Source organism: Hyaena hyaena, unplaced genomic scaffold, assembly GCF_003009895.1.
Source record: "Hyaena hyaena isolate Hyena2069 unplaced genomic scaffold, ASM300989v1 scaffold_0, whole genome shotgun sequence".
Taxonomy (NCBI): Eukaryota; Metazoa; Chordata; class Mammalia; order Carnivora; family Hyaenidae; genus Hyaena; species Hyaena hyaena.
This window is the reverse complement of record NW_024080632.1, coordinates 12,604,007-12,624,607: the sequence shown is the minus strand read 5'-3', so window position 1 is coordinate 12,624,607 and position 20,601 is coordinate 12,604,007. Positions and strand designations below refer to the sequence as shown.

The 20,601-nt window shown below is 51.4% G+C and overlaps 1 protein-coding gene across 2 annotated transcripts in view; it reads left to right on the top strand.

Moving 5' to 3' along the window:
* GCN1 (GCN1 activator of EIF2AK4) overlaps window positions 1-20,601 on the top strand; it is a 59,889-nt gene that overhangs the window by 20,285 nt on the left and 19,003 nt on the right. For both annotated transcript variants that reach the window (XR_005528333.1, XM_039231553.1), the window contains exons 16-38: window positions 990-1,082; window positions 2,156-2,231; window positions 2,381-2,540; window positions 3,538-3,727; window positions 3,826-3,950; window positions 4,742-4,920; window positions 5,211-5,304; window positions 6,425-6,538; window positions 6,631-6,829; window positions 7,723-7,878; window positions 8,362-8,543; window positions 10,101-10,181; window positions 10,522-10,665; window positions 11,787-11,914; window positions 12,121-12,310; window positions 12,521-12,591; window positions 13,224-13,389; window positions 13,733-13,927; window positions 14,923-15,169; window positions 15,624-15,745; window positions 16,078-16,192; window positions 17,495-17,674; window positions 20,018-20,238. Coding sequence is in view for 1 of the 2 variants with exons in the window: in XM_039231553.1 (XP_039087484.1) it covers window positions 990-1,082; window positions 2,156-2,231; window positions 2,381-2,540; window positions 3,538-3,727; window positions 3,826-3,950; window positions 4,742-4,920; window positions 5,211-5,304; window positions 6,425-6,538; window positions 6,631-6,829; window positions 7,723-7,878; window positions 8,362-8,543; window positions 10,101-10,181; window positions 10,522-10,665; window positions 11,787-11,914; window positions 12,121-12,310; window positions 12,521-12,591; window positions 13,224-13,389; window positions 13,733-13,927; window positions 14,923-15,169; window positions 15,624-15,745; window positions 16,078-16,192; window positions 17,495-17,674; window positions 20,018-20,238 (3,428 nt within the window). In the remaining variant the exon portion in view is untranslated. The remainder of the gene's footprint in view (window positions 1-989; window positions 1,083-2,155; window positions 2,232-2,380; window positions 2,541-3,537; window positions 3,728-3,825; window positions 3,951-4,741; window positions 4,921-5,210; window positions 5,305-6,424; window positions 6,539-6,630; window positions 6,830-7,722; window positions 7,879-8,361; window positions 8,544-10,100; window positions 10,182-10,521; window positions 10,666-11,786; window positions 11,915-12,120; window positions 12,311-12,520; window positions 12,592-13,223; window positions 13,390-13,732; window positions 13,928-14,922; window positions 15,170-15,623; window positions 15,746-16,077; window positions 16,193-17,494; window positions 17,675-20,017; window positions 20,239-20,601) is intronic.

Sequence of the window (20,601 nt, the reverse complement as noted above, 5' to 3'; positions counted from 1 at the left end):
CTCCCCGCCCCCCCCCCGGAATAAAAAAAAAAAAAAAAAGAAACAGGCTCCGGGCTCTGAGCTGGTGTGGGGCTCGAACTCACAAACTGTGAGATCATGACCTGAGCTGAAGTCAGATGCTTAACCAACTGAGCCACCCAGGTTCCTCTGACGTATTAATATATATACGTGTGTGTGTATATATAGGTCATATTATATACTGAACATGTCTTGGAAAAGATTCCAAATTGGTACAATCAAAAGAGCTTTCCCTTTCTTTTTGTGGCTCCCTGGTATTTCATGATTGCTTGAGTGCATGTCCTACTCTGCCTGCCAACATATGTGAACTTATTCCTGTGGTTAGAAGTGGAGTTCGGCTCTTCTCCTATACCATTGGGTGCCATCTGTGTAAATGCCAGAGCCCCACGCTGCCTTGGCAGGAAGGCAAAGATGAACATGACTGCGCTTCTGCAAATTTTAAGCTGCTTTACTCTAGTGAGAGAGAGGAGATGCAAAAGTATGTCCGTTGTTTCAGGCAAAATGTGGCATTGGAGCAGTTTCGAAATTCCTTTTAGTTTAGGTGCTGGCTGTCAGGAAAGGCTTCACGAAGGAGCCTTTGGACTAGGGTCCTGAAGGAAGGATTTCACCAGCTGGAAGGGTGTGAGTTCAGATCAGCCTCAGCCAGGGAAGGCATGATGCGTGAACGTCAGGTATTTCAGCCTGGCACCTGGAGTAGGTGGGACTTCAGGTGGGAGATGTTTACCTGGGCTTCTGTAGGCAGCAGATGGTTTTCACATAGGCAGTGACACCAGAAGGACTGGTTCGTTCTCAGGATGGGGAGGGGGTTGGCAGCGAGGCTAGGAGCGGCCCATCCGTGCCAGGGGAACATTGCTGCCTGCTGCAGAGGAGGGTCTGTCCACACAGCTGGCCCCAGCAGCTTCAGGATGGAGGGGCCGGGTCCTGGCAGATGGAGTGAGCTATGTCATGGAGTGACCTTTTGTTTCTTGCAGAGGCCAAGCTGAGTGGTTTCTGGCAGCTCGTTGTAGATGAGAAGAAGCAGATTTTCACTTCTGAGAAATTCCTGCTCATGGCTTCAGAGGATGGTGAGTGACTTAGTTGAACTTTCTTGAACTCAAGGTTGGGCCCGAGTCTCTCTGGTGGGTCTTCAAAGAGGACCCTTCCCAGACTGCCTGTTGTCTCGACCAGTCAGCTAAGGGAAAACCTGGACCAGAGTGCGGTGGTCAGCAGCTGGGCTGTCAGCGCCCTGGGAATGAATGCACCCCTGTGGGGCTTGGAAGGCTGGGGAATGGGGGAGTTGGTAGATTTGTGGAGACAGAGCGCTCATGGTTGTGGGGCTGCGATATTAGGTGTAATTATAGCTGATTGGGTAATTGGTGCTGTCTCAGAGGTTTTCTTGTATTACAAGGCAGCTGAGGAGCTCTGGTGGAGCGTGGCTGGCTGCACTCCCTCCACCAGGAGACACAAAACTACTGGTTTCTCTCCCGGCAGAGAAGGAACAGTTGATCTTTAAATGTAGGTTTAAAATTCTAGGTTGCGTTAGGGGTGTCTGCTGCTAATCAGTGATTTGAAAAGTCTTTTGATTCACAAATCACAACATCTAATTATTAACGAGCTGAAACTGTTAGTCACTTCGTGATTTAAAAAAAAAAAAAAGTTAGTTCTTGTATAGGCAATAGAGTCACAGAATTCAAAAATAAAAGATCCAAGAGGGCCTGCCTTGAAAATGACACTGCTGCTTTGACCCCTGGCCACCCAGAGTCCCGGGCCGCGAAGAACCAATTATATCCGGTCCTGTGTATCCTTGATATTTTATACTGATACCGGCAAATGTCCTTCTGTGTTAGTTCTTCGCTTTTGTTACACAAATGGTAGCGTGTCTGTCATGCACGTTGTGCTTTGTAGACTTGGCAGCCGTTCTACTTCAGCATGTGAGTGTCCTCATCCTCTTTTTTAGAACTGCATAGTAATTTTTAATTAGAATGGAGCGTAATATTTTTAATCAGTCCAAAATACATGTGTATGTTGTCAGCAAAAAAGGAACTTCAGATCCAGTGATGATCACATTTACATTTTGGTGTTCATTTTCCGGGTCTTTTCAGTTCTTTCTGGATGTGTTTTGTATTTTAAAAACACTTCTGCTGTTTGTCTCCCCTAGCCCTGTGCACTGTGCTGCATCTGACAGAGAGACTTTTCCTTGACCACCCGCATAGACTCACGGGCAACAAAGTTCAGTACGTGAGGCTTGTTTACCTTTTCCCTCGGCCCCCACGGGGCAGACCAAGGCAGGAGCCTGAGAAACAGCGTGTGCGCTGAGTGGGAGGGCTGGCTGCGGAGAGCCCACATCCGCCCTCCCCAGGGTGCTACATCCTTGTTCTTGCAGGCAGTACCATCGGGCTCTGGTGGCCGTGCTCCTGAGCCGCACCTGGCGTGTGCGCAGGCAGGCCCAGCACACGGTCCGGAAGCTGCTGTCCTCTCTCGGGGGCTTTAAGCTGGCATTTGGACTCCTGGAGGAGCTGAAGGCTGTCCTCAGTTCTCACAAGGTGAGGGCAGCTGGGGTCCAGACCCGGGGCTCACTGACCCACTTAGCCCACCCCAGTTATTCCACAGGAGTTCCCTGGTCTCTTCCTGTGCTGTTCTCAGTGAGACACTTGTGTGACCCCAGAATCTCCTGCCCTGCCCTCTGATCACATTTTATTTCATATAATTTTTCTTCTCAGAGATGCTTTTCTTGTCAGAATTATGACATCTACTTCAATCTTTTTATCACTGAATTATGGAATAACACGGTATTTTTTTTAAAGCAGTTTATAATTTTTAGAGCATTTGCAACTCATTCTCTCTTTTGCTATTTTCACACTGCTGTTACAAGGCAGGTAGGCTATGGGGCACTTGGGTGGCTCAGTCAGTTGAGGATCTGGCTCTCGATCTCGGCTTGGGTCATGATCTGAGGGCCATGCGATCAAGCCCTGCATTGGGTTTTGCACTGAGCATGGAGCCTGCTTAAGATTCTCTCTCCCTTTACCCTCTTCCCCTGCTCATGCATTCTTTCTCTCTCTCTGTCTCAAAAAAAAAAACAAAAAAAACCCAGGCTAAATATCCTTATTTTATATGAATTGTCCAGGATTCCAGCAGCTGAAATGACTGCCCAGTGCCAGTGGGTGGCCGAAGTGAGAGTAGACCCCACAGACTAGGTCCCCTTTCAGTGTTGTGCTCCGTGTCCCTCCCTCCCTAATCCCACTTCAGGGATATGGGCCAGTGACAGATTTGTGGTCTTTGGCTGGGTCTCCTGGACGAATTTCTGTGGCTGCCTTTCTCCCCATGGGCTTTTTAGGTGCAGAGTCACTTGTGCTTCCTCCTTCCAGGCACTTCTCACAGCCTGCGGGTCCCCTGCAGGGAGCTGGGCATATCTCCACTGTGGCAGGAGCCCCGGAGAACACCATGTGGGAAAGGCAGCTGTGCCCCTGGCATCTTTGTCTCTTGTGTGCCAGGCCTGCATAGGGCGCTGAGCAGTGGGGCTCATGAGTTCTTTCCTTGTAGGTGCTACCCTTAGAGGCTCTGGTGACTGATGCTGGGGAGGTGACTGAGACAGGCAAGACCTATGTACCTCCAAGGGTCCTGCAGGAAGCTCTTTGTGTCATCTCTGGGGTGCCAGGACTGGAGGGTGACATCACCAACACTGAACAGCTGGCCCAGGAGATGCTGATCATCTCACACCACCCATCCTTAGGTCTGTGCCTGGGGAGGGTTTGGGAGGGGCAGGGACTCTGTTGGGCAGGATGAAGGTAGGCTGGGCAGAAGACCTTAAATTGCTCCCCTTCCCTTCAGTGGCAGTGCAGTCTGGACTCTGGCCAGCACTCCTCGCCAGGATGAAGATCGACCTGGAAGCCTTCATCACCAGGCACCTGGATCAGATCATCCCTAGGATCACCACGCAGAGTCCCCTGAACCAGGTGATTGGCATATGGACTAGTTCTGGCCTTAGGTCAGAGTGTGAGGGAGAGGATTCAATGAAAGAGGTGCAGGTGTGGTGAAATGTGGCCTTGGACCCTTGGGTTGCAAGTGACAGAGAATGCAAATGTGGTTTAAGCACAAGAGGGAGCTTCCTGCCTCTTCTAACTGCTGAGTCACAGGATATGACTGGCTCTGCATGACGCTGGCCATGGGGACTCAGATGTTATCTTCAGGACACTGTAGGTGATGTCTCTTTCTCTCTGTCCATCTCTCCGTCTCTTCTATCTATGTCTCGTCTCTGCTCTTCATGATGGGGGCTTCATTCTCCCAACAGTCTCCTCCTCCTTGGTAGTGGGGCAGGTGACGCACTTCCAGGCTTAGCGCTTGGCCCCATCAACCCAAGTGGGAAAAGCTTGCATTTTCCAATCATTTAAACTGGAATGGGGTCTCACTGTCCCTTGACCTGATTTGGGTCCTGTGCTTACTTCTGAGCCTGTCCTTTTGGGCTCTGTCACATGCCCACCTCTGGAAAAGGTGGGAGCAGCTCCACCTGCACCACAAAGATTGAGAGTAGAGGAGTGTGTCACCCGGTCAGGGTGCTAGTCCCAGACCAAGTGGGAAATGCTTGCTGGGAAGGCAGGCACACACTCCCACTGTCTACGCTGGTGGGCAGTGCTCCGAAAGAGGAGACAGTGGCAAGGAGAGCCGATAGCCAGGGCATTTAGGCATGGCGGGACCCCTGTCCAGTGCCTGCCTTGGTGCACCCTGATCGTGTCTCTCTGTCTGACAGTCTTCCATGAATGCCATGGGCTCCCTCTCCGTCCTGTCCCCGGACCGGGTCCTCCCACAGCTCATCAGCACCATCACTGCCTCCGTGCAGAACCCTGCACTACGCCAGGTGACACGGGAGGAGTTTGCCATTATGCAGACCCCTGCTGGGGAGCTGTATGACAAGTCTATCATCCAGAGGTGAGCCCCCACTCGGGCTCAGTTGCCCCATGACTTAGTTTTCTTACCTGTAAGAGAGGCCTCGTTATAGGGCTGTTGCGGGGAATCAATTAAACCACTTACCCCTTCGTTGGACAAGTACTGCTCTGTTCCAGGCACGTGCTTAGACTTGGGACACAAGAGCATTTCAAGTCTCTGGTCTTTCCTGGTGCATACAACTTCTAAGCTGGCTGGGGTTTCATGACTGGCAGGAGGCTGAAGGACTTGGTGGCCGTTTTGGAGCTGGCTGATCACCTGCTTTGATGTTTCAGTGCCCAGCAGGACAGCATAAAGAAAGCCAACATGAAGCGAGAGAACAAAGCTTATTCCTTTAAGGAACAGATCATTGAGCTGGAGCTCAAGGAGGTGAGTACATGGAAACATTACTCGTGAGGTGGCTGCCAAGCTTCTTGGCCTCAGTCAGGCGCCTTTCCCTGCTTTGTGTATACTGTTCCCTGGGGTCATCCTGAGGCCCGTGGCACAGTCCTCTGACCCCTCCACCAGTCCTGGGTCCCCCCACCACACTCTTACCCTTTCTTTAGCTTTCTCTACCCCCAACGCAAGGAAAACAAAAATTCTCTTTCTGCTGAGCGGCAGTTCCTACCTTTCTCCCACTAAGTGGTGTGGCTTGATTCCATGCCTGTCACCCCACCTCCTAGAAGCTGGGACCCATCTTTAGTCCTGAGAGCATGCATGAGGCCTGGCGCTGTGTGGCCTTTGGGGATTGTGTATTTAGCTTGCTAATAGAGCCGGTTCTGACAGGAGCAGGGCCCTGTACCAGACTGGGCCCTATACCACATCTTGGCTCCCTTGTTCCCGTCCCAGGGAGGTGACCACCCTGCCCACCCAGTCCAGAGTAGACCCCACCCCTCTCCCCTCTTACTGTGTATCGTATTTAATTTCTTCATTTATAACCTTCATCCTGCTCTCAAGTCGTCATCCTGTTCATGTTCATTGCTCATCTCCCCCCACTAGAGTGTGAGCCCCGTGAGGGCAGGGACTTGATCATCTTCCCCGCAGTATCCCCAGCATCTAGAGCAGTGCCTGGCACAATGGAGGTGCTCAATAAATGCTTGTTGAACGAATGAGTGATTTCTCGGCCTTTTCCAGGCTCCAGCTTATACTAGGGGAGGGCATCTGTGGGAGGGAGGCTAAGGTTTAGAATCTGAAGCTGCATGGTTAGGATACTCTTCCCAGCTCACTGAGGGACTATTCATTTATCTAAGGTATTAAAGGTTCTTCCTGCCTTTGTCAATAGAGAATCTAATAAGAAATTACTTCTCTACCGCTGTCTGCATCCTCTGGAAACCAGGTGGCTGTGGACTCTGTGGACTTTGTGGGGGAGGCCACATGGTGGGTTTGGGGGCCCAGGCCACAGACTTAGGGCTGGCATGATGCTGACTGTGGGGCAGATCTCGCCCCCTGCTCTGTGATAAGAAGGGAATCTGTTCCCTGGAGATGGAATTGGTTTGCTTGTTGCCTTTAGGAGATAAAGAAGAAGAAAGGCATAAAAGAGGAGGTGCAGCTGACCAGTAAGCAGAAGGAGATGCTGCAAGCCCAGCTGGACAAGGAGGCGCAGGTCCGGAGGCGGCTGCAGGAGGTAGGTGGCTGCTGCCGCCACAGACCAGACCTGTTCCTTGCTGTTCGGGACAGGCGCTGCTGACCTGCCTCCTCGGCCAACTCTGCTTGCAGCTGGACGGTGAGCTGGAGGCGGTGCTGGGCCTGTTGGACACCATCCTGGCCAAGAACCCATCTGGCCTGACCCAGTATATCCCTGTTTTGGTCGACTCTTTCCTGCCCTTGCTGAAATCTCCCTTGGCTGCTCCCAGGATCAAGAACCCTTTCCTGTCCTTGGCTGCCTGCGTCATGCCCCCTAGGCTCAAGGCTTTGGGTTAGTTCTTATTGGCTGGCTGTGGGCGGGGCCTGGGACAGGTCCGGGCGGGGGTGCCCCTGAGTGCCTATGGGGAGGCACACAGTGGTCTAGGCTGCTGACTTCTGTTTCCCTAGGGAAGCAGCCTTGGGACCCCAAGCCGCACATCCTTGGGAGGGAGGGACATGGAGCTCCCTCCTCCCTCCTGTTTTGTGTCTGTTGGTGCCTTCATTCTGAGTACAGAGTTTTAAACACTAGTCAATGTGGTCTTTCTGTAACAGTTTTAAAACTAATAAGAAATTCAGTGGCAGTGAGGTTGGTTTGGTGCCATGTGGCTGGTCATGTGGCTCAAGAGCTCCCGAGCAGCCACATGTCTGTGATGAGTGGTCTCTGTGACCCTTAGCTTTTTGTTAGCTATGGAGATACAAAGACCAGGTAGGGTGGCTGGGTGTTACAGTGGCCTCACTTTTGTGGGTTAATGGCCGTAAGCAGACTTTCTCGCTTAAAGGGTATGTTTCTCCCGGTGAGGCGAGAATCTGGAAACAGTTCTGACAGGAAAACTTAGTTGGGGCTGCTTATGGAGCCTGCCAAAACTATTACTGGCTGGCTGGGCTTATTACGTGGAAGGTGGGAGCTCCAAATGGGTAGAGCTTTACCCTTTCTGAACAGCCCTGGGTTGCTCAGACTTTTAACTTCTTAGTGTGAGAAGGATAGCTTCTGCCTGCCTACGTGCACTGTCTTCACCCCCCATGCCTCCATGCTGCTGTGAAGGTGAAATGAGAAATTAGGTGTGGCATAGCAGAACTAGGGATTAGGGATAAGACACCTCTACCTGGGGTCCCTGGTTTGTGCCCAGGCCAGATTCTGTGTCTTTGTATTGGTCATCCCCTGTGGGTCCCTTCTGTTGGACACAGGCACTTTGGTGAGCCATGTGACTTTACGCCTGCTGAAGCCAGAGTGTGCCCTGGATAAGTCATGGTGCCAGGAAGAGCTGTCGGTGGCCGTGAAGAGGGCGGTGACCCTGCTGCATAGCCACACCATCACCAGCAGGGTGGGCAAGGGCGAGCCAGGTGAGGAATAGGGCAGGTAAGGGCAGCGGGCACGAGGCGGTATATGCCGGTGCAGTGAGTGCGTGGGCCTCAGTGTCCCCCGACACTGTGGGGCTGTGGCCTTGAGTGAGTCACTTCCCTTCCTGGCCTTCGTTTCCTCCTCTGAAAAGTGGGGGGTTACACCAGATGGAGAATTTGAGTCCTCGTATTCTGTGAGTTGCTGTGACACGCCCCTCACTCCCCTTGGGAGCCTCCTTCTTGTCACTGGAATCTACTTGTGTGTTTTACCTTTCATCCTGGAACTGGACAGTGTTTGGGATGGGAGCAGCATGGGCTGCAGAGCCAGGCTACCAGCTGTCGTCTCTGCTGTCGTATCCTGTGCTTCTGGGTGTCAGAGGGAGCCTCTAGCCTCTTTTACCCCCTGCCTGCTCACCTGGAGGATGGAAACTGAAGCAGCAGCTCTGCAGATGCCTGCAAGATTGTGTCTGCTGCTTGCTCCCACAGATGCCGCGCCCCTGTCTGCGCCAGCCTTCTCCTTGGTCTTCCCATTTCTAAAGATGGTGCTGACTGAGATGCCCCACCACAGCGAGGAGGAGGAGGAGCGCATGGCCCAGATTCTTCAGATCCTCACTGTCCACGCCCAGCTCAGGGCCTCACCTAGCAATCCCCCGGGGCGCGTGGATGAGGTGGGCAGGGGAGCTCGACTCTACCCTTGGCTTGGGGCGGGTCAGGGAGGCAGAGGCTCTCTACACCTGTTGGCCTGTCCCTGGTTTTGGTGCGGTAGTAGAGTATGTGTATATACCTACTGCAGCAGCCATTGGTGAGGAGAACCCAGATGTTCTCTTTAGTGCAGCACTCATGGCCTCAAAGCAGCTTGTGGGTCTCCTGAGAGTTTCTGACTTGGAGAAGTTAAAGGATTTTTTTTATCACTTTATTTTGTTAGTTTTTTTTTTTTTTTTTTTAATGTTTGTTTATTTTGAGAGAGAAAGCCTGTGAGCAGACAGGGGGCAGAAGTAGAGGAAGAGAGAAAGAATCCCAAGCAGGCTCCATGCCGGCAGCACAGAGCCCAACACAGGGCTCGAACCCACAAACCCACAAGATCATGACCTGAGCCAAAATCAAGAGTTAGGCGCTTAATCAACGAGCCACCCAGCTGCCCCTATTTTGTTAGTTTTTTTTCTAACTTAGAAGATAATACCACTCTGCCTTTGACTTTGCTTGTGATTATGAGATTGGACTTCATTCACTGAAGGGTTTCCTTTTTATTTTTTTTAATTTTTTTTTTTTAATGTTTTTATTTATTTCTAGGAGAGAGAGAGAGACAGCGTGAGCAGGGGAGGGTCAGAGAGAGAGGGAGTCACAGACTGAAACAGGCTCCAGGCTCTGAGCTGGCAGTCAGCACAGAGCCCGATGCGGAGCTCGAACCCACGAACCACGAGATCATGACCTAAGCGAAAGTCGGACGCTTAACCGACTAAGCCACCCAGGCACCCCAAGGGTTTTCTTTTTAACATACTATGTTCTGAAAATGTGCCAAAGTAAAGCATGCATATGTTTAAAAATTCCAAGAACACAGAAGCCCCCCTCCCCCAAATACTGCCCCCCGCAGGCAATGGCTTCTTTCCATATGACCATATACTCCAGTCTTTATGCCAGTGGCTTCACAGGCTGCATAGGGTTCTGTGCTGTGGGTGCACCGTGTTTCAAAGAACTCTTCCTGTTGATAGATCCTTTCCCTAGTTTGAACAGCACTGCGGTATGCCCCCTTGTGCGCATATGACCCTGTGCACCCCCATGAGCATTTCCATAGGACACATTCTTGGGGGTGGAATTGCCAAGTTATGTGGAGTGTTCTGAGCTAGACCCTCACCAAGAGGTCCTCTCTAATGCGGCCTCAGAGAGTAATTCACCTTGCTGATAATGGGTAAATGAATAGTATCCCATTCCATTTCATTCTGCATTTCTGTACTACTTGTAAAGTTAAATGGGCCATCTATACTTCATGTTCTACACACTTAAAGTACGTTTCAGAATGTACTTGTTTTGAGTCCCTGAGGATGGTGGCCTACTGGGGTGGCTCCCGTGGAGTTACTGGTAAGCCTGACAGGGTTTCTAGAGTGGAATAGGCCTTATGACCCAGAATGTTACCCTGTGGGTGAGAGGATGCTGCCGTTTGTGCCCCTAGGTGTGGTTACATACCTTCCCCAGGGCCTCACCCTGACTTCCCTGCGTTTCTCTCTTAGAATGGCCCGGAGCTGCTGCCTCGCGTGGCCATGCTGCGCCTTCTGACTTGGGTGATCGGGACAGGCTCTCCCCGCCTGCAGGTGATCTGGTTTTCAGTTGGCTATTGCCTCAACTCATTTTGTGACCCTGAGTTCAGTTTCCCGTGCTTGGGGTTGAATCCTGGTTCTCTTTCTTATACCTCACTTCTGGATTCAAGTTAAAAGCCTGTTTTAGAGAGCCAGCCTGAATATCCTGAGATAGTTACGGCCAGCCTGAATATTCTGCATGGGGCCTGCATTAGCCTGGTCTAGGGGCTTGGGGTGGGTGTCCTCAGTTCAGATCCCTCTGTGGGCACCTCAGCCCATCCCCCGGCCTCCTGTCTGACCCCACAGAAGTAAATGATTTGGTGGACTGAGCCCAGCGCATCCATGTCCTCCTTAGGTTCTGGCTGCAGACACCCTGACCACCCTGTGTGCCAGCAGCAGTGGTGAGGAGGGCTGTGCCTTTGCGGAGCAAGAGGAAGTGGACGTGCTGCTCTGTGCCTTACAGTCCCCTTGTGCCAGTGTGCGGGACACCGCGCTCCGGGTGCGTGCCCAGTCCCTTGCGGGGTCGCTGGGGTATGCCTTGTCTCTCAGTGCAAGCATTTGAACTGTACAAGGGACATAGTTTCAAATGATGGGAAATGCCTCATATCTGCACCAGTGTGTCCTGGAGGCAAAGAAAAGAGGTCATAGAGTGGGTCAGGGTCATTCTGGGAAGGGAACAACAAAGTAGCTGTCCCAGTGTGTCACTGGCCATGTTTTTCTTTACCTTGGAAGACTTGACCAGATTTGTAAAATGGAATGTGGATCTTGCTACTTTTATAGACAGAGAAAACTCAGAGGATTAGTTTTTTTCTTTTTTTAAGTTTTTTATTTCTTTTGGAGAGAGAGCATGCATGTGTGCACACGCAGGGGAGGGGCAGAGACACAGGGAGAGAGAGAACCCCAAGCAGGTTCCGCACGACCAAACCGTGAGATCCTGACCTGAGCCGTAATCCAGAGGTGGATGCCTAACTGACTTGAGCCACTCAGGCGCCCCTGTTTTTTCAACTCATCACCTTGTACTTGGGCTTTTCTTGGTGCTTTTGGAACACAGACTAAAGGATCCCTTTGGAGTATGAGACAGGGCTTCCTGATGCCAGTCTGCAGCCTCTTGCTATTGATCTGTGACAGAGTTTTCACTGGCTCTTGGCAAGATGTGGAAAATAACAGTGGTGTGGAAAATTTTTCTCAAAGAGAAAACAAAAGGAATGTCTTTTTTCTGAGGTTTGTCTTGCACATTGAGAGTTTTTAAATTTTATGGTGAAAAAGATTCTATCCTTACATGCCCATCATTTCACAAAGGGAAAGCTGTTTGAAGAGACAGAGCAGCTCATGAGTTGAACTGATTCTTGGCCCTCCCTAGCATGGTGCTGTCCAGTGGCACTTTCTGCAGTGATGGGAAAATTATGTATCTGTGCTGTTTGGTGTGACAGCCACTAGCCAACACGTGTGGCTGTTGAGCACTTAAAATATGGCTGGTGTGACTGAGGAGCTTAGAGTTAATTTTAATTGATTTAACTTTGAAGACCCATGTGTAGCTGGTGGCTATAGTATAGTCTTAGTGGGTGAAGAGGCTCTGGCCAAAAGTCGAGCCTCACCTGGTCCCATCCCACCCCCTCTCAGGGGCTGATGGAACTCCACATGGTGTTGCCAGCACCTGATACTGACGAGAAGAATGGCCTTAACCTTCTACGGAGGCTCTGGGTGGTCAAGTTTGACAAGGAGGAAGAGATCCGGAAGCTGGCTGAGAGGTGAGTGCCACTGGAAGATTGTCTTGTTTTTTCCTGCTCTGTTCTCTCTTCCCTCAGGAAAATAACTGGGCCCAGAGAGCTCAGCCTACAGCAAGAGAAGGGCTGGGTGGTCGGGTTTGATGGGGTAGATGCTACAAATCCTTGTCTGACCAGCCCCCTACCCCCCCCCCCCCCCCCCCCCCCCCCCCCCCCGCCCCCATCTACAGGCTCTGGTCGACGATGAACCTAGATCTACAGCCAGACCTCTGCTCTTTGCTGATCGACGATGTCATCTATCATGAGGCAGCTGTGAGGCAGGCCGGGGCCGAAGCCCTCTCCCAGGCTGTGGCACGGTACCAGCGGCAGGCGGCAGAGGTTATGGGCAGGCTCATGGAGATTTACCAGGAGAAGCTCTATGTGAGTGGCCTGTGCACCCTGCTGTGGGCTGGGCCATGTGAGAGTGGCTTGGACTCTGCTTGGCCTCTGACCCGCTCCAGACAGGAGTCTTGGAGCACACTGTGACCCAGGGTGGCTGTGACTGATCTCCCACCTCATGGCCAGGTGGCTGGCCTGCCTGGCTTGACTGGAGACAGCATGGCAGTGCATTTATCAGCCTGTCTTTTGCAGCGGCCACCCCCAGTGCTGGATGCTTTGGGACGAGTTATCTCCGAATCTCCTCCAGATCAGTGGGAAGCCAGGTATAGCGGACATTACAGTCTTGTTCCACTCAGAGCTTTCTGAGATATCTCAGGTTGAGTGGGTTGGGTGCCGAGAGGAGGCAGCATGGAGTAATGGGACAGTGGAAGGAAAGGGCAAGACCTCTCTCTGAGTCAGACCTCAGTTCAAGTCCTGGCTCCTCCTGGACTTGACTTTGGCATGTTTCTCCTTTCCTCCAGGCCTCTATTTCCTCAGAGGTCCCTGGGGACCTTCTCACTGCTCTGTAGCTGAAAAGGATAGTATGTTCACTTCCAAGTGCCTTTACCTCTGATTCCCTTACCTCTCCCCTCCTGCAGCCTGCCGTGGAGGTAGAAGGGTGGGCATTGTACTCATAGGTGTGGGAAATAGAGGCAGAGCTTGTCTGTGCCCAAGGTTGCCCTGGAGGGAGGTAAACTGTGGGCAGATGGCAGGTCTCCCTTTGCCACATGGGTTGTTGAGACAATCGTGTAGACTGGTGATAAGCGCTGGGCAGTGGGTTCCATGTTGTGCTCTGTAACCCAAAGGGAGCTGCCGTAAGCTCCCTTTCCTTGTGGCAGACCGGGGAAGATTCCACCGCAGAGGAGGCCCCTGGCCGGCCCTTGCCTCCTGATAGGCTTCCCCCCTTCTTTCCTAGGTGTGGCTTGGCTTTGGCCCTGAACAAGCTCTCCCAGTGTTTGGACAGCTCTCAGGTGAAGCCCCTCTTTCAGTTTTTTGTCCCCGACGCTCTCAATGACAGAAACCCAGATGTCCGGAAGTGCATGTTGGATGCAGCCCTCGCAACCCTCAACACCCATGGGAAGGTAAAAGATCTCGGCCAGCTGAGGGGATGAGGAGCAGGCAGGGCAGGAGGCAGGGCTAAGCAGTGGTGACACAGGGACGCTGAGTGTCAGGAGGCCTGATGGGCCATTGGCCCCATGGAAAATTTTATTTTTCTTTTTTTGAGCCAAAAAGATTCCTAGTTAAATTCTTATAAGTCTGCTGTATTCCTGCCAGAAAACTGGGGAACCTGCTGGCATTGCTGACTGGCTTGTCAGGATGCCAGTCCCAGAGCCAGACTTGGTCTTCGGCCTGGAGGCAGAGACCATCATCCCCAGATGCAGCCTGTAGGCTTAACTCGAGGCTCTGGTGGGCTTGGCTTTCCAGGAGAATGTCAACTCGCTACTGCCAGTGTTCGAGGAGTTCCTGAAGAATGCGCCCAACGATGCCAGCTATGATGCTGTGCGGCAGAGTGTGGTGGTCCTCATGGGCTCTCTGGCCAAGCATCTGGACAAGAGTGACCCCAAAGTGAAGCCCATTGTTGCCAAGCTCATCGCCGCCCTCTCTACCCCCTCCCAGCAGGTACCTGCCTCCTGGCCTGGAGCCCATAAGCCAGTTGGGGAATTGGGACTGACTGCAGATTTGCATCTGGGTGCTAGGGCCGAGTTGGACATCAGGGTCCAGAAGGGCCAGTTGTCAGTGAGGAGTCATCCTCGGTCTCAGGACAGCCTGGTTTATGGTTTATGGTCAAGAACACCCTTGGAGAGGGAGTTACTTTGTTCCTTTAGGCGTCCTAGATGTTTTCATTTTTTTCTACTTATTTACTCACAGTCATTTTTTGCACTTAGTATGAATCCAGCACTGGGGATGTCAAGATTTAAAAAAAAAAAAAAGATGTCTGCTGAGCTTTCTCTGACCTTCTGTGTGTTCCTTACACATTTCGGGGCTTTTGAATGTAGTCTCCAAGCCATCGTGCGAGGATTGTTATTTTCTTTTCTGGAAAACATATACGTATTCCCCCCACCTCCCAAGTGATCCAAGTGCATTTTGGATCATTCAGAATGTTCTCGTCATCTGCAGCTTTGCAAAATTGGTGGTAAAATAAATTCAGAAGCTCACACCTGTAAAGGGTCTGCCTGGGCTTCTGATGGCACAACACTTTGAGCTGTGGCTAGAAGACAGAATTGATTGTGTCTTTTGGTACCACTCAATCTGGGCCTGGCCCTGTGAGGCCCAGCTGAATTCCCAGTGCCTTTGACAAGTTAGAAAACTTGGGCCATTTTTCAAGAACACCGTAACGTATGTCTCCCTGGATCTTTCTCTGCGAGCGGGTTTAGTCTCCCTGGAGTTTTCTCTTACCTGCCCAGGCCTGACAGATGTAGTGCGCACTCTGAGGGAGCCTGCGTCATCCATGGGCGTATAACACCATTCGCTTGTCTGATGCCCTGTGTTGTCAGGCAATGGCTGAGGTGGGCCTTGGGGACATCACGTGGTGAGGTGCCATGTAGGACTGTGGCAGCTCCCAGGAACCGGCCATAGTCGAGCTGTGGTGCTGACTAGGTGGGCCCCTTCTGTAGGTGCAGGAATCTGTGGCCAGCTGCTTGCCGCCTCTCGTGCCAGCCATCAAAGAGGATGCAGGAGGAATGATCCAGAGGCTGATGCAGCAGCTGCTGGAGTCAGACAAGTACGCAGAGCGCAAAGGGGCCGCCTACGGGCTGGCAGGCCTGGTGAAGGGCCTGGGCATCCTCTCACTAAAGCAGCAGGAAATGATGGCTGCGCTGACCGATGCCATCCAGGATAAGAAGAACTTCCGCCGGCGAGAGGGTGAGTGTCTCTGAGCTTGGGGCTGCCCAGTATGGGAAGTCGGTCCCCACAGCTGCCACAGGAAGGAATCTATCTGGCCTTTCCTTCCTCCCTGAAGAGCTGGTGTTTGTGTGAGTGCTATTGAGGGGGCAGGTTGTGTAACCTGTTCCATCTGGTCCTTGCTGATGTGGCCCGGACTTTATTTCTTACTCAGACACCATCAGGCGAGAGAGAATTGGCCTTACTCGCTATTAGTGCCAGGAAGTGACAGACACTCCCTTGTTCTTGCCCCCTTTCTGCACAGCCATAACCCTGCTCTAGGGGAGGCAGAGGGTGCCGCTTCCCTCACAGGGCAGCCACTTTAGTCCTGCAGCTGCCTTGGTTGTCTCCAGAGGGTGACGAAGTGGCAGGGAGGCTATCTTGTGACTGCCTCCAGCGCACAGTCTGTTCCCAGCTGTCCCGCCCTCTCCCCCAGGAGCCCTCTTTGCCTTTGAGATGCTCTGCACCATGCTGGGGAAACTCTTCGAGCCATATGTGGTTCACGTGCTGCCCCATCTGCTGCTGTGCTTCGGGGATGGGAACCAGTACGTGCGTGAGGTAAGTCCTGAGGCTGCACATGAGACCCGTCGGCAGCCAGCCTGCCACGGGCTGTGAGTCAGCCGAGGGTCTGAGGCGGTGGAAGGGCCCGCTGCCAGAGCTTCTCCGTCTGTACCTTGGGCACCGGTCTCCTCTGCTTCCCAGTAAAGTACTCTGTGAGGTGAGAAACTCACTCTCTCCTCAGCTGTGTCTGTCTATAGGCCTGGGCACAGGGTCTGACACAGGAGACCCCCATTAAGTGTTGGTCACCAGGGGGAACACTCAGTCTGCTGTCAGGCCTTGACCCTTGCTTGGGCAAGGAGGCCCCTGATTGCCTTTTCTCCTCCCTTGAGGCTGCAGATGATTGTGCCAAGGCTGTGATGAGCAACCTGAGTGCTCATGGGGTGAAGCTGGTTCTCCCCTCCTTACTGGCTGCACTGGAGGAGGAATCCTGGAGGACCAAAGCCGGTAAGGCTGCTCCCTTCTCTGTCTCTGTCCAACTTCCTTTTCTGAAGACTGCCCTTGTGGGGATCCAGGAAGCCGTCCAGGGGTCTTTCCTGTGCATGTTTGCTCCCAGCCCACGGGCAAGGCCAAGACCCTCTGAGCCATCATGCAGCTCAGTCCTTCAGAAATTTGTGCGCTTTCATGCAAAGAACAGGCCTCTGGCAGGAACCATAGCCCTAAGTGAGGAAATCTCAGAGATTTAAAATTAGTCTGTGGCTACTTCTGTGACTTTAAAGCTTTTTACCCCCATTAAACTCTTTTTTATTTATTTATTTATTTAATTTATTTATATTTGTTTTTATTTTTATTTCTGACAGAGAGAGGCAGCATGAGCAGGGGAAGGTCAGAGAGGGAGGGAGACACAGAATCTGAAGCAGGCTCCAGGCTCTGAGCTGTCAACACAGAGCCCAACCCAGGGCTCAAACCCATGAACCGTGAGATCATGACCTGAGCCGAAGCCGGACACTTAACTGACTGAGCCACCCAGGCGCCCCCAAACTCTTTTTAAAAATAGAATCTTGGGGCATCTGGGTGGCTCAGTTGGGTAGGCATCCAACTTCAGCTCAGGTCATGATCTCACAGTTCGTGGGTTCAAACCCCATGCTGGGTTCTGTGCTGACAGCTCAGAGCCTGGAGCATACCTCAGATTCTGTGTCTCCCTCTCTCTCTCTGCCCCTCCCCTACTTGTGTCCTGTCTCTCTCAGTCTCTCAAAAATGAATAAATGTTAAAAAAAATTTTTTTAAAAATAAAAAATAAAAATAGAATCTTATCTGGCATCCAAATATGCAAAGTAGATACAAGCAGAGCCGTTCTGGTTTGGGCAGGGTCAAGATCTGGGGCCCTCCTACTTGGCCTTTCCCTCGGCCTCCTCCTTAGTCCATCAGGCTTTGCCCTGCAGTTTGAAAAATCACAGATCTAAATGAGTTTCTTCACATGTGGATAAAGAAACTAGGCCAGCAAATTCAGTGAATTGACCGTAGACCACTGCCGGGACTCAGCCAGGTCTTCCCCCCTCCTGCCCTCTCCTCTCTTCCCTGTACTGCCTTGCATGACACCAGAATCCTGGGGCTTGGTGGGCCTCAGGAGCATTGTGCTTGCTCTGCTGGAGTCACACCACCCTCCATCCCTGCCCCTCCCCCCGGGGACTGCCTGAGCACAGTCTACAGAGGGGCAGGCTGGTTGTCCCTTGCTCAGGCAGCTGACACCAGTGGTCCCCTGGCCTGTGCTCAGTGATTCCATGCCGGGCTTGTGTCTGCCTTCTGCAGGGTCGGTGGAACTGCTTGGGGCAATGGCCTACTGTGCTCCCAAGCAGCTGTCATCCTGCCTGCCCAACATTGTGCCCAAGCTTACGGAGGTGCTCACTGACTCCCATGTCAAAGTGCAGAAGGCCGGACAGCAGGCGCTCAGGCAGATCGGCTCCGTCATCAGGAACCCGGAGATCCTGGGTATGCTTCTCCCACTGTCCCTGGCTCCTCCTCCCATCCCTGGACACTGCAGGGAACAGGCATTCAGCAAAGATCTTTGCCCTCTCAGGACAGATATGCTCACATTGAAATAACCTCTAAATTCTGGGAAACCCTTTTTCTACAGCAGTTAGTGGGAATTAGTTTGGAAGTGGTTAGTTTTGCCCCAGGTCTGGAGCTGTCATTGTTGACTACATAAATGGAGAAACTGAGTCCTGGGCTCAGAAGCAGCTTGACTGTAAGAGCCCTGTGCACTGAGCTGAGCCCTGACCTGAAGTCAACAGAATTGAATGTCATGCTCTGGACCACATCAGCATCCTATGTTCTTTGGGAACTTCCTATTCTTTCTCATTCCAGAAGATGTGTGACAGAAGGGAAGGGTTATTCCCTTAATTGTGCTCTGTAGTGTGGTTCTTTTTTTTTTTTTTTTTTTAATTTATTTACTTCAGAGAGAGAAAGCACCCACTTGCGGGGGTGAGGTGCAGAGGGAGAGAATCCCAGCAGGCTCCACACTCAGCCCAGTGCCATGACCCTGGGATCATGACCTGAGCCAAAATCAAGAGATGCTCAACTGACTGAGCCACCAAGGTGCCCCTGTAGTATGGTTCTTGATTAAGTGATGGCAAGAGGTTGATTTCTAGAAACAAAACCCAGCAGCCACTTTGCCCAGCACATTACTTGTGAATTTATAAGCTTTACTGTGGAATGTAGGTAATTGTTCAGTGTAGTTCATCCCGGTGTTCTGAGATTTTGTTCATTCAGAAGATGATGTTTTCTGTGTGGTTTTTTGTTCTGTAAGAGATGAATAGGTACACTTGAGTTTTGTTGGTTTTCTTATAATGTTCAACAGCCTCGGGGAGTCCTAAGGCTCAGAACAGTCTCGATCTCTATCAAAGGAGAAATGCTTTGGTTTTGGAATCCAGCATGGGTCTTTTTTTGTTTTAATCAAGATAAGATTTGCATAATATTAAAATCATTTGTTAAAAATTTGTACAAGTTGGTGGCTTTTTTTTGTATATTCACAAAATTACGTAAGTATCCTCACTGTCTAGTTCCATGGCATTTTACTCATCCCAAAAAGAAGTCCTACACCTGTTAGCATTCACTCTTCATTCCCTTCCCTGCCTCTGGGAACCGGTAATCTGCTTTCTGTTTCTTTGCATTTGCCTATTGTGGACACTTGTATAGTGGGATCATACATGTTTGTCCCTTTGTGTCTAGCATCTTGAACTTAGCATAATGTTTTTAGGTTCATCCATATTGTAGCATGGGTCAGTGCTTGGTGTCTTAGTGGCCCAATAATCCATCATGTGGATAGACCACATTTTGTTTATCAAGTCATCTTCTGATGGACATTTGGGTTGTTTCTGCTTATTGGCTGTTTGAAATGATGCTGCTATGAACATTTGCATGCATGGTGGTTTTTTTAGACATGTTCAGGTCTCTTAGATACCTACGAATGGAAATTGCTGGGTCATGATATGGTAACTGTCTGCCTTTCTCAGGAACTGCTAGACTGTTTTCCAAAGTGGCTGGACCACTTGACATTCCCAGCAGCAGTGAGCAGTGAGAGTTCCCTTTGCCTATGCTGTTATTGTCTGTCTTTTTTGGTCATAGCCACCCTAGTGCGTATGAAGTGGCATCTCATTGTGGTTTTGATTTACATTTCCCTAATGACTAATGATGTTGAACATCTTTTTTTGTGGGCTTATTGGCCATTTGCATATCTCCTTTGGAGTACTCTTAAAATCTTTTAACTATTTTTTAATTGGGTTGTTAGGTGTTTTTTTTGTTTGTTTGTTTTTTTAAATTGTTGACAGTGGTTGAATTCTGCAGGCTTGTGGAAAAGATAAGCCAGGTATTTCTCTTGGCATTTTTTGTACCAGGCTGATGGTGCTGACTTGGAGAGCTTGTTTTATCCGGGCTTAACTCCCCTGAGCATTGTGTCTTTCATTGCCACCACTGGCTTGGGGCATTTGGTGTCTCAAAACACTTCCTTTGCAAAACCACTCTGGCTGCCCCTTCCATGATCAGGCACCGTGGAGCCCGAGCCGTGCTCCTGTGGGGGCTCAGCACTGTGGCTGCAGCTCTGTGCCAGATCAAGCTGCTTGGTGCACGGGGGTGGCAGCTGCCACTTTCTTCCTGGCGGAGCAGGGATTGCTCTTTGTAAACAGGCTGGCTTCCATCGAAGGTGACTTCGTGGGGCTCCAAAGAGGGGTGGCCCCGGACTCCCTTCTCTTCTGACCCCGTGTAGTTCTGAGGACTTGGCAGCTTGCCACACCTGAGACTCGTGCAGACCAGCCTCTCTCTCGTTTGGACATGCAGCCATTGCCCCAGTCCTGCTGGATGCCCTGACAGACCCCTCCAGGAAGACCCAGAAGTGCTTGCAGACCCTGCTGGATACCAAGTTTGTCCACTTCATCGATGCCCCGTCCTTGGCCCTCATCATGCCCATTGTCCAGAGAGCCTTCCAGGACCGTTCCACGGACACACGGAAGATGGCAGCCCAGATTATTGGCAACATGTACTCCCTGACAGACCAGAAGGTAGCAGCCCGGCTGGAGATGCTGACCTATGAGCAGAGCTCTGTGGATCGCTCGGTGCAGGACAGACCAGTAGATGCTGGTTTAGGGCACAGAGTCCTTGTTTGCAGTAGACACAAAAGGGCTGTGTGGGCTTTTGGTCCCTATTTATGTTTAGGGGATGAAATGGACCATTTTGGGGTGGGGGGGAGGAATCTAGGTTCTCTGAGCATCTTGCAGAGCACAGTGGTTTAACTTCTTATTGGCTCAGCCCCCAGATGAGGCCATCCCTGGGCCCTTTTACAGACTGCGTGGGGAGAAATGCCCAGCCTGGCCCTGTGTGGGCCAAGTGGCTGCTGCTCTGACTGCTTGCCATTCTTGTCACAG